Source organism: Pavona decussata, unplaced genomic scaffold, assembly GCF_977016875.1.
Source record: "Pavona decussata unplaced genomic scaffold, jaPavDecu1.1 SCAFFOLD_189, whole genome shotgun sequence".
Classification (NCBI taxonomy): domain Eukaryota; kingdom Metazoa; phylum Cnidaria; class Anthozoa; order Scleractinia; family Agariciidae; genus Pavona; species Pavona decussata.
The window spans coordinates 164775-178478 of NW_028145598.1; the positions used below are offsets into that span (position 1 = coordinate 164775).

At 39.0% G+C, this 13704-nt stretch overlaps 1 protein-coding gene across 2 annotated transcripts in view; it reads left to right on the plus strand.

Moving 5' to 3' along the window:
• LOC146462378 (cholesterol transporter ABCA5-like) overlaps nt 1-13704 on the plus strand; it is a 29083-nt gene that overhangs the window by 2071 nt on the left and 13308 nt on the right. Inside the window, exons 2-14 of one of the 2 annotated variants that reach the window (XM_085085682.1) lie at nt 290-408; nt 1446-2000; nt 2903-3216; nt 3776-3831; nt 4864-5043; nt 6127-6233; nt 7137-7256; nt 7830-7968; nt 8871-8961; nt 9438-9577; nt 9898-10061; nt 11191-11397; nt 12976-13359. In XM_085085682.1, the coding sequence (XP_084941808.1) occupies nt 290-408; nt 1446-2000; nt 2903-3216; nt 3776-3831; nt 4864-5043; nt 6127-6233; nt 7137-7256; nt 7830-7968; nt 8871-8961; nt 9438-9577; nt 9898-10061; nt 11191-11397; nt 12976-13359 (2576 nt within the window). Of the gene's footprint in view, nt 1-289; nt 409-1445; nt 2001-2902; nt 3217-3775; nt 3832-4863; nt 5044-6126; nt 6234-7136; nt 7257-7829; nt 7969-8870; nt 8962-9437; nt 9578-9897; nt 10062-11190; nt 11398-11451; nt 11596-12975; nt 13360-13704 lie in introns of both variants that reach the window. The other variant, XM_085085684.1, reaches the window with a different exon arrangement.

Consider the following 13704-nt stretch of genomic DNA (forward strand, 5'->3'; position numbering starts at 1 on the left):
TGATCACTGGTAAAATTTCAAGATACCGGCAATGTTGAAGTATGGTGGTCTATGTGGAGTGCAAAACAATAAGCTCTCTGAGCAATGTCTTCAAGATTTAAATTAAAATGTATTGTCAGTATAATATAGGAATGAAAATGATCAAACAAATGTAAATATGCAGTGTAATGTGTCAGTTCTTTTTGCAAGGCCTTTCAAGCATTCAAGATATTGGTCTTACATTTTTCAGCATGTAAGGGTTTCACGGCGGTCATCTGAATGATTTTTTAGCACTGTTTTTTTGTTCCAGGTCAAGAACAGTGCCATGATATTAGCACCCTTTTTAAGCCAGATGGCTGTCCAGCCAACTCCTATATTCTTAAACAAGTGGCAACCCTACAAGCAATGATCGATGCTGCTATCACTAAGGTAAAGAATTACTTAGCAAAAAAATTAACTTGCTTCAGGGGCATATTATAAATACCACACTTTGAGATCCAAGGTTTTATTTAAAGAAGGGTGTTGAGGCATCTAGGCTGCAATGCAGGTGTCTTACTTGGTTGAGCGCAATAGTCACCATCTTGGATGTTAGCAGAGGAAGATTGGGAAGAGTAGAAAGTGCGACCAACGAGGTGGGCATTAGGGCAAAAGGAAAAGGAGGGGGGAGGGAGGGGGAGGGGAAAAATATGATTTCTTTCCCTCCCCCTCCCTGCCCCCCTTTCCCCATTTCCCTAAGATTTTGAAAATCCAATTTGGTGGCTGCGACTTAACGACTAACTGAGATTCCGACTTTCATGCGCCGCCCCGAAAATGCCTCCATTGCACTGCATGCTAGGCTATGAGGCATCCTAGAGACCCCTACTATTTCAGAAGACTCCATACCCCTCCCCACAGAAGAATTTGTTGGTGTTACTGCCCACATTACCCCTCAGGAAATTCCCATTTAGTATCACATTTCCCTTAAAAAAAACCTTTTCCTTGAGACCCCTCTTTCTTGTAATTTCCGATGATGATCTTCCATAGGGTCTAGTTATGGACATATGGAAAATAAAAAAAATATTCTGGATCCTTTAAAAATTACATTCTCATTTGGAGACATGCCTTGTGCTTGATGGCTAATTTTTATTTCTGGCCATTAAAATTCCTGCTGAGATGGCTGTATGGGGTCTACCTAACCAGGGCTAGATCTCTTGGTCATCAGCTGAGTATCACCTTCCTTACTGGGATTTCAACCCATTAAAAAAAAAGCCCTGTTTCTTTTCAGGTGGTGGATCTGCAACAGCTGAAGACCGTAATAACATCCTTGCACTTCCCTCTTCGATCACAATGCAACTCGCCTCGGGCCCTCCACACCCAATGTCATGCAGATGTGGCGACAAAATCATTCTTTATCTACATTATTTTGTACATATGGCAGTTTCTTTACATAACATTGAAACATTCTGACTGATGTGTTTTGTTTTAAGGTTGAAGCCAATCTGCCGCATTTTGTTGTTCCAAGCATTCAAGCACAGATGATGCCAAAAGACTCTTTCACTCCCTCAGTGCAAGGCTTCTCAATAACAGCATCACTGTATATGGTGCTAGCCTTTTCACCCTATATCACTGTACTACTGATAAACTTGGTTCTGGAGAAGGAGCAGAAGTTGAAAGAAATGATGCGAATCATGGGGATGTCAGACGTTTCCTATTGGTTTTCTTGGTTTTCTACCTATGCCATCCTCTTGTTGTTTGCTGTCCTCATTCTCAATGCAATCATGGTTCCCGGCGGGTTGTTAGGCGGGAGTAACTATGTTGTCATGGTGATAGCTTTCTACTTGTATGGTTTATCAATTATCATGTTTGCTTTTCTTCTGACGCCATTCTTCAAGGTGGCCAAAACTGCAGGCGTCGTGGTATCCTTACTAACAGTTGCATTAGGAGCCATTGCTATTCCTTTCATCACTACTGATATTTCTGCATCTGGCAAATGGGCAATTTCACTGTTTTCACCAACAGCATTCGCGCTTCTCATCTCCCAGGTATAGTGTTGATTAGTTTAAACCATTATAAACTAGCAATGTCCTTGTTTAGTTGTTGTTGTTTTAATTTACGTCCTTGTTTCTTTTTAAACAGCTTTTGGCCCAGAGGCAGGGGAGACTTCTAATAACTAAAAGTGACAGACCTAGGGGTGATCGTTGTACCTTTTAGGGGTTTAAATTTGTGGTTTGGTACCCCTTAGGATGCTAAAATCTAAAATGACTTCCGCCATAGGTTATGGTGGTACCCTTTAGGGTAAGAGCTGAAAAATATGAGAGGAAGTAAATGTTAGTCAACTGATTTGGTACCTGTTATTGCTCAGACCACACCCACAAAACAGAATTCTGGCACAGTACCGGACAGAAGTAACCTAACAGAAAACATTGCGCAGAACGCGTTCTCAAAGCGTTCTGCTTTGCGTTCCCTAAGAGTTCCAGTAATGCGTTCCCTGTTAGGTTACTTCTGTCCGGTACTGTACCTTTTAGGAGTTCTTTTGAAAATGTCCAACGATCCATGTTACAGTATGTTTTATTTACTAGTAATAATCAAAGATTGGGGAACTTGTGCATTCCATGATCTTGATCCCAGGCTCTCTCTCCTTTGCCAAGTTGGTGAGGATGTCATCCGCCCCCGGCTACAAAATTTGCAGGGGAAGCCACATACGCGTCCCAAGATCCATTGATTTGTTGATTGTTCCATACAATCTCGACTCTAAATGCAATTAAATGCATTATATGCTCTTTCTATGTTGAATGTAACAATAGATCTCCATACTAATGTCTATTAAAATGGCTGCTGCTCAACAAACTCAGAACTCAGCAAAATGTGAGAATTTGAGAAATTTTTAGCAATGCGTGACCACCCATCAGGCCTTTCATTCTCATATGATTCATCATTTTTTCAGGCGGTAGACAATGAAGGTTTACAGTTTGGCAATTTGACCTCAAAAGGAGATTTTCCACCCATCAACTACATGGTTATGTTAATAGTCGACATCTTTTTGTACTTCCTGCTGGCTCTCTACCTTGATGTAGTGATTCCAGCTGAGTATGGACAGCGAAAACCTCCTTATTTCATCTTCATGCCTTCCTTCTGGAAAAGCCTGTTTGGCAACAAGAAAGTTAATACACCCAACAGACAGATGTCGGCAAGAGAACAAGAGACCTCTGAAGATATAGAAGCAGTTCATGCAGACATGCACGGAAATGAAGCAATAAGGTACAATTTTGTAACTATACATGTATGCCTCTCGATGGAATTTTTTAAGGCAAACTTGCATTTTCTCGGGTTCAAAATGGTCAGAGGTTTTCCCTCATGTAATAAATACATCCTGCAATTAATTATGTTGTCAATGAAAAAAATTATACCTGGTAAACTTTTTTATCATAAACAAGCTGGTTGATCATGATCGACAAAAGGCGACTTAGCCTAACTTGATCATAAGCAGGTTAATGGGGGAGGGGTTGGGATTGGGGTGGGGGCAGGGCTGCCCAGGGTGGGTTGAGAACAGCTACATGTACCTCATCTTCAGTTTACCAGAATCTCAAATCTTTCCTTCGTAGCCAACTGTTATTTTTTTTTTCACATTATTATCAGCCTAATTCAGCCTTGCACATTATCCTCTGAACATATCAGTTTCCTGAAGGGTAACTTTTACTTACCAGTTCTGAATAACAACTTTGCAGGAGCATGATACAAACTTGCCAGTGAAAGTTCACTTACCCAGTTTAAGTCATGAGAGTTTCTAAAACTAATTTCATGTTTATTGTCTTTTTAGCATTTTCCACTTGAGAAAAGTCTTCCATGGAAAAGAAGACACTGTTGCAGTTGATGGTAAGTAGGCAAAAACAAAAATGCAAAAAATTATGGCTGTTTCTTTCCCAAAAGGTATGTAAGGTACTTGTAGTTTACTAGGTTAATTTTGGTTTATTATTCCCAATTCATGGCGTACTGTTCATTGAAATTAGGGTGTATTCCTAATAATATCTGTTCAATTAACCTGAAATAATCTTGCCCAATCAGCAGATCAAAGTAGTGCTTAGAAGTTAGGACTTTTGCTGGACTGGTAACAAATTCTGACCCAAGAATTATGTACATAATAAAGTTAAATAATTTGGGGTTGGATTTAATTAATATTATTTTGTTGCATGGTATAATTGCAGCCTGATTTTATACAGGAAATAATTATGACCAACGTAAAATGAAAGATGTCACCGGCACTGTTTTATCAATTAAGGTTTCATTTTGATAACAATATTTGATTGCAATTATAGAAACTGTTAAATAAAATCTAACAAATAAAATAACAGAAAATATGTTATCACAGAAAAATTTACAGCTCCAGTCAATTTGTTGATTAAAAGGGTTTTTTTTAAGAAAATAAAGGAAAATTAACTGTCTGCGTTTTTGTAGCCATGTTAGTTTAGCTTTCAGAGTGTGTTGTTGGGTTGGCCTGTGGGGGGGGGGGGGGGTGGAGGGTACTCCCATATATGAGCTATATGGGTATGTGCCGCTGAAAAGGATATGGTTTTCAGTTTACTCTTGAATAGCTAGGGTATAGAAATCAGAGAGTTTTGGGCTAGAATAGGGTATCATTTTCCCCAAAACTAATCACTCCAGTTAATTGAAGAATTTAGTGTGAGAAAGTTTCCTGGTAAATGAGATTTAAAAATCGGTACTGCGGGCAGTGCAGGGAGCAGTATGACAACTTTATGTAGTCCTGTTAACGTTAAGGTCTAGGATAAGGAAGGGATTTTCAGCATTTACTCTAGAATAGGGTTGCAAAATAAAGGTTAACATCGTCTAGTATAGGTTAAGGTTCTCAGAGTCCCAGCATTTCTTTGCTTGCTTGTTGTTTCTCATCAGGAGTCAGTATGGATATTTACGAAGGACAAGTCACAGCACTGCTGGGTCACAATGGAGCAGGCAAAACAACCCTGATTGGTATGATTACAGGGATGGTTCCCGTGTCTGCTGGATATGCCACTGTCTATGGAATGGATATCACAGACCAGAATCAGATGCACAAAATAAGGAAGCTTATTGGTAATTAACAGTCGCTTTATGTGCTTATACTGAAATGCTAAATGTCTAGAAAAATGTTTACCCTGCAGTAGAAAAACTCGTCTAGTTTGTGGAAAACATTTTAAAATTTCCATTTGCAAACTAGAGCCAGAACCTTCTCAGTTTTTGTACCATTGTCTATCTAAGTGATTTTATTTCTTATTTTATTGGTTCATTACATTATTTTACAGTTTTCAGTTATGATTGGCTCATATGCAACATCCTGGTCTATTACAACTGACTGATCAATCTGAACAAGTTCTGCAAAATTTTACACTTTTATCAATTTGCACATGCAGTCTACCAATAAGTCATTCATTCATTCAACCTTTATTTACACTGCATGCATGGTTAAAAAATTCATCAGGCCAATACAATATGAAACTACAAGATAAAGTATCATTCTAATCCTTTATAAACAATAATGTACTAATTTAAACCTAAAGAAAACTCAACCTGCTTAATTTCCATGAATGCCATGTCTCGACTTGTCAATCTTGTGGTCATAACGTCTAAGAAGTCACTGGTCAATTCTGTTGTCGATAATCAGTGGCTTGTCAGGCCAATTCTTATACTTATGTTTTTGTTGCATAAAGCATACTTTTAGATACTATTGTTAGTATAATCTTAAGTCTGCCTTATGTAATGAAGTCGATATCGTCCTTCCAGCGTTGTGGGTTAATATGACTTGGTCTCTCACTTTTTGAACTGCTGGCTTGCTACCGGTATTTAGATTTTTCTCTTTCTTGAAATGCTTTCAAATATTTTATTTGTTGATTATTGCCAATTTCACTGGTAGAACGTATTAATAATTATTCTATTTCGCCTTGAAGCAGCATGTATGACAGTCAAGTCTGTCTGTAGTTTGCTTTTCAATATCAGGTTTTCAGCCTAGTATGTGTGCATGCACATATACTGTCACTAACGAGCTACAGAGTCTGGTTTATTTATTTTCTAACTTGTACTAGTTAGAGCACTTTCACTTTCGGCATGTCTTGTCATAGGGTATGGCTAATAATGCTCTTTCTATGGTGTTCAGTTGAGCATTGGTCTTTTCTGTTGTAGGTGTTTGTCCACAACAGAATGTCCTGTTTGACTTCCTGACTGTGAAGGAACATTTAAAATTCTACTCTGGCTTGAAGGAAGTAGCAGCAGATGTGACTGATCCTATGGTATGCATAGTGGTGCAGACTTTTTTGAAATAGAGATATTTGAAATATTTGCTTGAACAAATACGGGAACAATATGAGCTCTGTTGGGTGTAAAATGGATCAAATGAAGAACACATTTGTGCGGAATTAGGATTTTTTCGAGATGCTTTTGGGTGGCTGACCCCATACAACTATACCGTACCACAAATGAGGAAGGATCAAAGATCGGTAGATGTGCAATAAAGTAGATGTAGGGACAAAGTGTCTTTAGTTACTAAGTTGGGATGGTGGGATGGTTGGGAAACAATGAAACCCCCAGTTGTCTAGGATTTAAAATACCGTAAATCAATCAATCAATCAATCAATCAATCAATCAATCAATCAGTTTGTTTACAGGGACACAGTCAGCTGGTGCACATGCGCATTAGATACCATTTCTTAGCTGATTTGCATTAATAATCACACGTCATCGCACGTCTCGCACTGAGAAGCGCATCCTTTGAAAAATCTAAACAAATCTTGTCAAGTCGAAGTATTTGCCAGTCAAAATTGTTATAGTGATTACGACAGACAAACCTGTGGCCCTCAGATTCCAGATTGAATTGGAATTTGGAAATGTTGGGGCTAGTTGGTTTTTGATCAGGAGAGGGGAAAACTGAACAACCCAGAGAAAAGCCTCTCAGAGCAAGGATGTAAACCAACAACAAACTCAACCCAAATCCGAGAATCAAACCCAGGCCACATTGGTGGGAGGCGAGTGCTCTCACTAGTGTACCATCCTTTCATGAAACCAAGTGCAGTCTGCACTGAACCCTTCAGTGATTTTTGTGTAAACATTTTTCAAAAAATAGCAACGATCTATTGGATACCGTTTGGCTATTATGAGTTACTTGTAATGAATTTGCATTATTCTCATTTTTGAAGGTGGATCAGGTGCTAAACGACATAGACCTGGTAGATCAGAAAGACACGCTGTCCAAAGATTTGAGTGGTGGCCAAAAGAGGAAGCTGTGCGTTGGAATGGCACTCATCGGAGATCCAAAGGTATAGAGCTGAGAAAGGGTATACATTCAGTGGACATATACTGAATACTTTTTTAAAGTTAATTAAGAAGGTATAATGCAATAACTATTTTAAAGGATACTTTAACTTATTTCCACAAGGTCAGCTAGTATTTTTGGAAAGTTGACAGGAACTAGTACTGCGGGAATGGGTTTCTGTGCTCCCTAAATTTCTTTTGTGAATTAAAAACCTCAGCTAAAAATTCGGACCAGAGGCAGAAACTATGTCAGCGTGCACAAGTTTCCCTTTTAAGCTAAGGACATATTGCAAAACAGAGATCAACATAATTTTCAAGTATGTTCCTTAAATGTTGAGAAGTGAACCACAGAAACTAAGAAAACCTGACAGTACTATAGTTGTGAATTCCCAAAAGAAACTGGCTTGCCCAATGTAGTAAACCTTTATTTAACTAGGGTAATTTTGCCAGTACTGTATTGAGTATCTTTACTTTGAGATCTTTATGGCATAATTTCTCTAAATGTAATGTTTTGAACTAAGAACAAAAATTTTAAAGCGTGATATATATGTTTAATTTTTTTATTATTTTTGAAAAAGGTGGTGATATTGGATGAACCTACCAGTGGAATGGATCCATATTCTCGGCGCCTCATGTGGTCCTTGTTACAAGAAAAGTGTAAAGACAGAGTGGTCCTTCTCACTACACATTTCATGGATGAAGCTGACGTTTTAGCTGGTAATGTCTCTTTTTTCCAAGCTGTGCATATTTTGTTACAGTTAGATTCAAAGGGTCATGGCAATACTCTGGGAAATAAACTCATCCATGTTAAAACGTGGTGTGAAATATATATTGTGTTTGGTAGAACACATTCTCTCACACGTACCAAAAAAAAGGGCATCAGTGAAACAATAAGGTGTCATGTAATTCCTGAATATGTGTTTCTGAGACGTTTGTGCAGTTTTTGCACAGTTCTACTACTACTACTACTACTACTACTACTACTACTAATAATAATAATAATAATAATAATAATAATAATAATAATAATAATAATAATATTAAAAATATAATAATAATAATAATAATAATAATAATAATTATAATAATAATAATAATATTAATAATAGATTTAAATTTATGTTGCGCAGTTTCTATAAAAATATTCAACTGCGCCTTACAGTAAATATTAAATTAAAAATAAAATAGAAGTTCAAAATTACAATTCTAAAATTCCATAAATAAATAAAATAATTCATCAATAATGCAAATTAATTATAAGTTTTAAGCTCAGGCTAGGCACAATATAAATGATTTTGTATCAAACTTGAAGATTGGGGGAATTTTAGAAAGTGAACAGCGATGTTTTTCAGATGTCCAAGAGATTGGTAGCATACAGTGTAATCCTGTCAGTGTAAAACCCAGTGTCATAGTCCACAGGAAAAATTCACTTATAATTGTCGGTCTTTTTCTTTCAAAAGGTAATTTTATTTAAAACATTCTACTTTAGGTTTGCACTCACAAGAGCTAAAAGGCCATAATATCATGTTATGAGACAGCAAGGTCATATTTTTTTATTTAAAAGGTGATTGTCGTGCAGTATATAATTGTAACTTCCTTGACATGTTTGCTTTTTACAGATTACAAGGCTATTTTGTCCAAAGGAAAAGTTCGTTGCGCTGGGACATCTCTCTTTCTGAAGAATCGCTTTGGAATTGGATACCATTTGAAGTAAGTTTTAATTTACTTTGGAGGTAAACGGTTTTATTAAAAACTGGATCATTGTATAATGCAATTCCGGCCAGCGATTTGATTGGCTTAGCAGCCATGGTATATGAGTGATTATATCATTCCAGAGAAAAAGCCACCATTAAATTGACTTCTGGCTGTTCTTGCAATCTTGCAAAGCGACATCGACAAGATATAGCAATACTTCTTGATTGTTTTCAATAAAACAATTATTCCACTCGCGTTTGTTGGAAATGAGATGATTATAGCCAACCATAACTAACGCGCGCTCGTGGAATAATTGTTAAATATATCTTGGAGGATGATGTGTTATTCAGCCAGGGACACTTGGGAAAAAAATCCGAGTTCCCCTAACGGGAGTCGAACCTAAGACCTTCCCATTACTAGTTCGGTTGCTCTACCACTGAGCTAAAGAAGACGCTTGGCCATTAAACTAGGTTACTTTGTATTTTTTTCAGTATGGCCCTAGCAGATGATTGTGATACAGACCGTCTGATTGAACTTGTTCAAAGTAAAGTTCAAGGCGCTGAAGTCATTCGTCAACATGGCAGAGAAATGGCATTTTCTCTTCCCATGGAGCAGGTGGCCTTCTTTTCAGGTATTGTGGTATTTCTATGACTTTGATCAAGCTGTCTTTTCATAGAGATGGAGATAAAGTTCTGGCCCCAGTTTTTCAAAGAGCAGATAACTCTATCTAGTGGAAAATTGCCATCCAGCAGATAAAAATGTACTCAAACCAATACATTTTATCCACTGGATAGCGACTTATCGGCTGGATAAAATTATCCGCTCTTTGAACAACTGGGGCCTGGATGTCTTCCCAGCTTACAGCTACTCAAGTTATGCCGTATCCTTTTCCATTCATATTTTGCGATGCACCACAGTTCCAAGATGTCTATTGGTTATTTCTTTATTTAGATCTACTTAAAGCCCTAGAAGATAACAACGATGGCCATGAGGTTTGTGCAGCCTCACTTTTGGGTGTCACCAGTTATGGTGTTTCCATGACGACACTAGAAGAGGTTTTTCTCCAACTGGAAGACACGAGCGAAGGGTCAGCGGATGAACCTGTGGAGGCTCAGGTAGGAGATTTTCCAAGGTCACGAACGTAACCATGTAGTATAAGTCTACTTTTGATCCAATTAACTTTTGTCGCACCTCAAGGCTTCGACTTCAAATCTCACGTGTAAACCAGCTACGACTTCAGCGCGAGGGTGGGTCGATACCAGTTTTTCAAATCGATCCGATACAAGTACGATATTAACCGATATTTGGCATTTTTGTGATATCGATACTGATACTCTGACGTCATCATCCAAGACTCTTCTGTGATTTTTTCACATACAGTCTAAAAACTCTCTTTGTTGTCCGTAGACATTTAACTAAAAACTCACAGCCCTAGCATCGGGCTTTCAACTTTAATTTTGTGATACTTTCTTCAAGCTCAGTGCAACAGCACATACACAAACGGAAAAATATTGGTTTAAGGCGCTAAAAAAGCCTTCAAATATTCAAGTGAGCAGTCACGTGTACAGTATCGAAAGGGTTCGAAACAACCTGAGTATCGATGATATCGAGTATCGGTATCGGCCCACCCTATAACAAAAATCGCACCAAAAAGCGCATGCGTAAACGGACCTTTTGAGCTCCAAAGTAAAGACCCCTGGTACAACAGCCCTTCTGCTGTGCCATTCACTCATTCATTAATAAGGTGTTGGACACTTCGTCAGAAAAGACCAAGGAAAGATTAATGGTATCTGTAAGGAGGTCTATAATAGAGTGGTTTTCAATTGAGTGTCGAAAGTAATTTCGCGTTTGCTTTGGTTTTGCATTACTACACTCTGTGATTGGTTAACAAAACTCGCGCCACTTTCTCAACCGATGGGAATCCAAACTAAAACCAATCGTGTTTTGGCCGCACGCGTTTTCCCGCGCTTGGCGCCGGTTACATGTATTTGCTTCGAATTCTGATTGGCTCGTTGTGTTGTTTACATCTGTTGCGATTGGTTTTGGTTTTACGACACTCAATTGGAAACCGCTCTATGAAAGAGTAAACAGAGCGTCATTAAGCCTTGGAGAAGTCAACTTCAGGAGGAACGTAGCCATTCATATACTAAAGAAATGCTGATGACTATTGGGGATTCAAGGTCGGGTTAATTTTGACATTTTCAACTAGCGAATGTACATTTTGTGCAAACATTGTGTTTGAAGGATGTTTCTGTGCATGAAACAAGACCGAGCTCTCAGCTCCTAGCACCGCCTCAGGATGCTGTTGTCATTCAAGACGGGGCCTCAAAAGTTTCGGGCTCGATAAACGCATTAAACACTGCAGGAGTGGAACTGAACAAACCCGAGCTGAGGGAGAATTCGCAGAAACCAGTGTGGAAAGCAAAACAGCAGCTGATGGGGTTGCTGAAGGTATGTAATTAAGTTTGCACAAAAATAATGGGATGTCGTTTGCCACCCTCTTAGCCTGTTCCAGATGAAACCACAAAACTCTTGGGAACTGTCAACATGTTGCGCACTACAGGGGCTGAGCTAAGTAGCTCAGATCTTACCGAGAATTCACAGAAATCTGTGCAGAAGACAAAGCAACAGCTTTTAGGTTTACTAAAGGTACGTGCACCTGCCATCCCATGCATCATGCTTCAGCTCTGGTCTTCGTTCTCCTTCTTCGTTCTCCTGCGTACACAACAATTTAAAATGCTAACTTGAAAATCACTTAACCCTTTTGACTGCTAAATTCGCAACAGAGCATAACGGCAAAGCAAATGGAGCCGCTTAAAGGGAACCTCCACTCTTGCAGCGACTTGCGTTAAGTTGTCTCAATCCCAAATCTTATTTGAACAAGAGCAAACAATTTTTTAATGTACAAAAAATTGTAGGATTTGATTATCGTTTATTTCAGCTTTTAGTTTTCTTGCGGACCACCAGCTTGGATTTCATTAGGTCATATGGTTTCCGCTTTTGTCGGGAAGCAGAACTTATTTTGTGTGAAATAACTAGACAACGATATATCCTCATGAAATCCAAAATGGTGGCTTGTGGAGACTCAAAAGTTAGAACCATCTTGTACAGCATAACAAACAGCACACCAGGAAAGTAATGCTCAGTAGCTTTCACTTGAATGGCCACACTTTGGGGTTTCATCCACAGACTCAAACGTTAGAACAACTTTGTACAGCATAATAAAAAGAACCACAGGAAAGTACTACTCAGTAGCTTTCATTTGAATGGTCAGACGTTAGGGTTTCGTTCACACAGACTCTAACGTTAGAAAAACCTTGTACAGCAAAATAAACATCACCACAGGAAAGTCCTGCTCGGTTACTTTCATTTGAATGGTGACATTTCAAGACTTCATCGGCATGCCACAAACTCAGTCTAAAGCTAAAAGCGCATTAAATCACGCAAGAGAATTAACGAAAGTTATACCTTGAAACTAAGTCAATGAGGAAAATTGAACTAAGAATGAGATTGCATGATATTGGGGCAGGTGTACAGTGTGTAAGAAAAATGACAGACTGTGCACATTTGTAATTTTATGAGAAACGTGTGGTCGATGGTTCTCCTCAGCTTTCTCTTCATAGTTGTTGCGAACTAACCCCGTGTAAGCCTGTTTTATTTTCTTCAAGCTTTCTTTTCGCAACTGCTCAAGTTGCGTACACAACTGCGTTGGTCTCTCTTTTATCCATTTTTGCTAACACCGATGTCACAACTTCGGCATCAATCAAACAATTTCTTCAAGAGAATCTTTGAAATATCATCACTAGTGGAAATTTATTTTCAGTTTGCACTTCACCGCATCGATCTCGTACCCAGAGTCCTCAGAATCTTTGGTAAGCGGTTGGTCGCCAGGAGAGACCAACCGCTGGTCTCCTGGCGACCAACCGCTGGCCAAAGAGCCTGAGGACTCTGGATATGAGATTGTCTCCACATTCTCTCAACCAGAGGCGTTCAGTGCCACTCATCATTGTTTCTCCCTTGTTTTCACAGATTCGTTGGCTGAACACAATTCGTTCTCCACCCAAATTAATTTTCATGGTTCTTATTCCTCCGATTCTCCTGATCGTGGGTCTTTCAATATTAATGCGCTCCAAAGACAAATCAAACACTGCTAACGTCCCTCAACCTCTTCACCTGACGCCCGATACGTACTTGAAGCCCGGAAGCCAAAAGGATTATGCCACGAACGCCCTTCTGCAGAATTCAACCAGTCTTGCCATAGACTACATCATGGCGTACTTTGCCGATTATAAAATCGGCACAGAATTGGTGTCTTCCATAGGTGGTGTGCTGGAGAGTTCTTCGCGTGCTCTTTATAACTTGGGTTTTAACATTCGCCATTTTCCGGCAGCGTCCAATTTATCCCAGTCTGGTGTAAGTATTTTTTTATGTTCCACCTTTATACTTGGTAGCAAAGACTGAGAAAAAATTACCAAATTTGGAATTTGTCAAAGTCAAGTTGTACATAATTTTCCCGTTAAGCCTGCCGCACACTTGAGGAAAGAGCTGAGCAAACTGCCTCGCGAGGCAATCAGCTCAGCTGTTTCCTCAAGTGAGTTTTCGTAAGAATTTCGCCTCGCGAGGCGAAATCTCAAATATCAAACATGATAGATATTTTCCTCACGGCCTCGCGAGGCGAAAAACTCACGAAAACGCAACCGCACACGTGATGAAACAGCTGAGCTGATCGCCTCGCGAGGCAGTTTGCTCAGCTCTTTC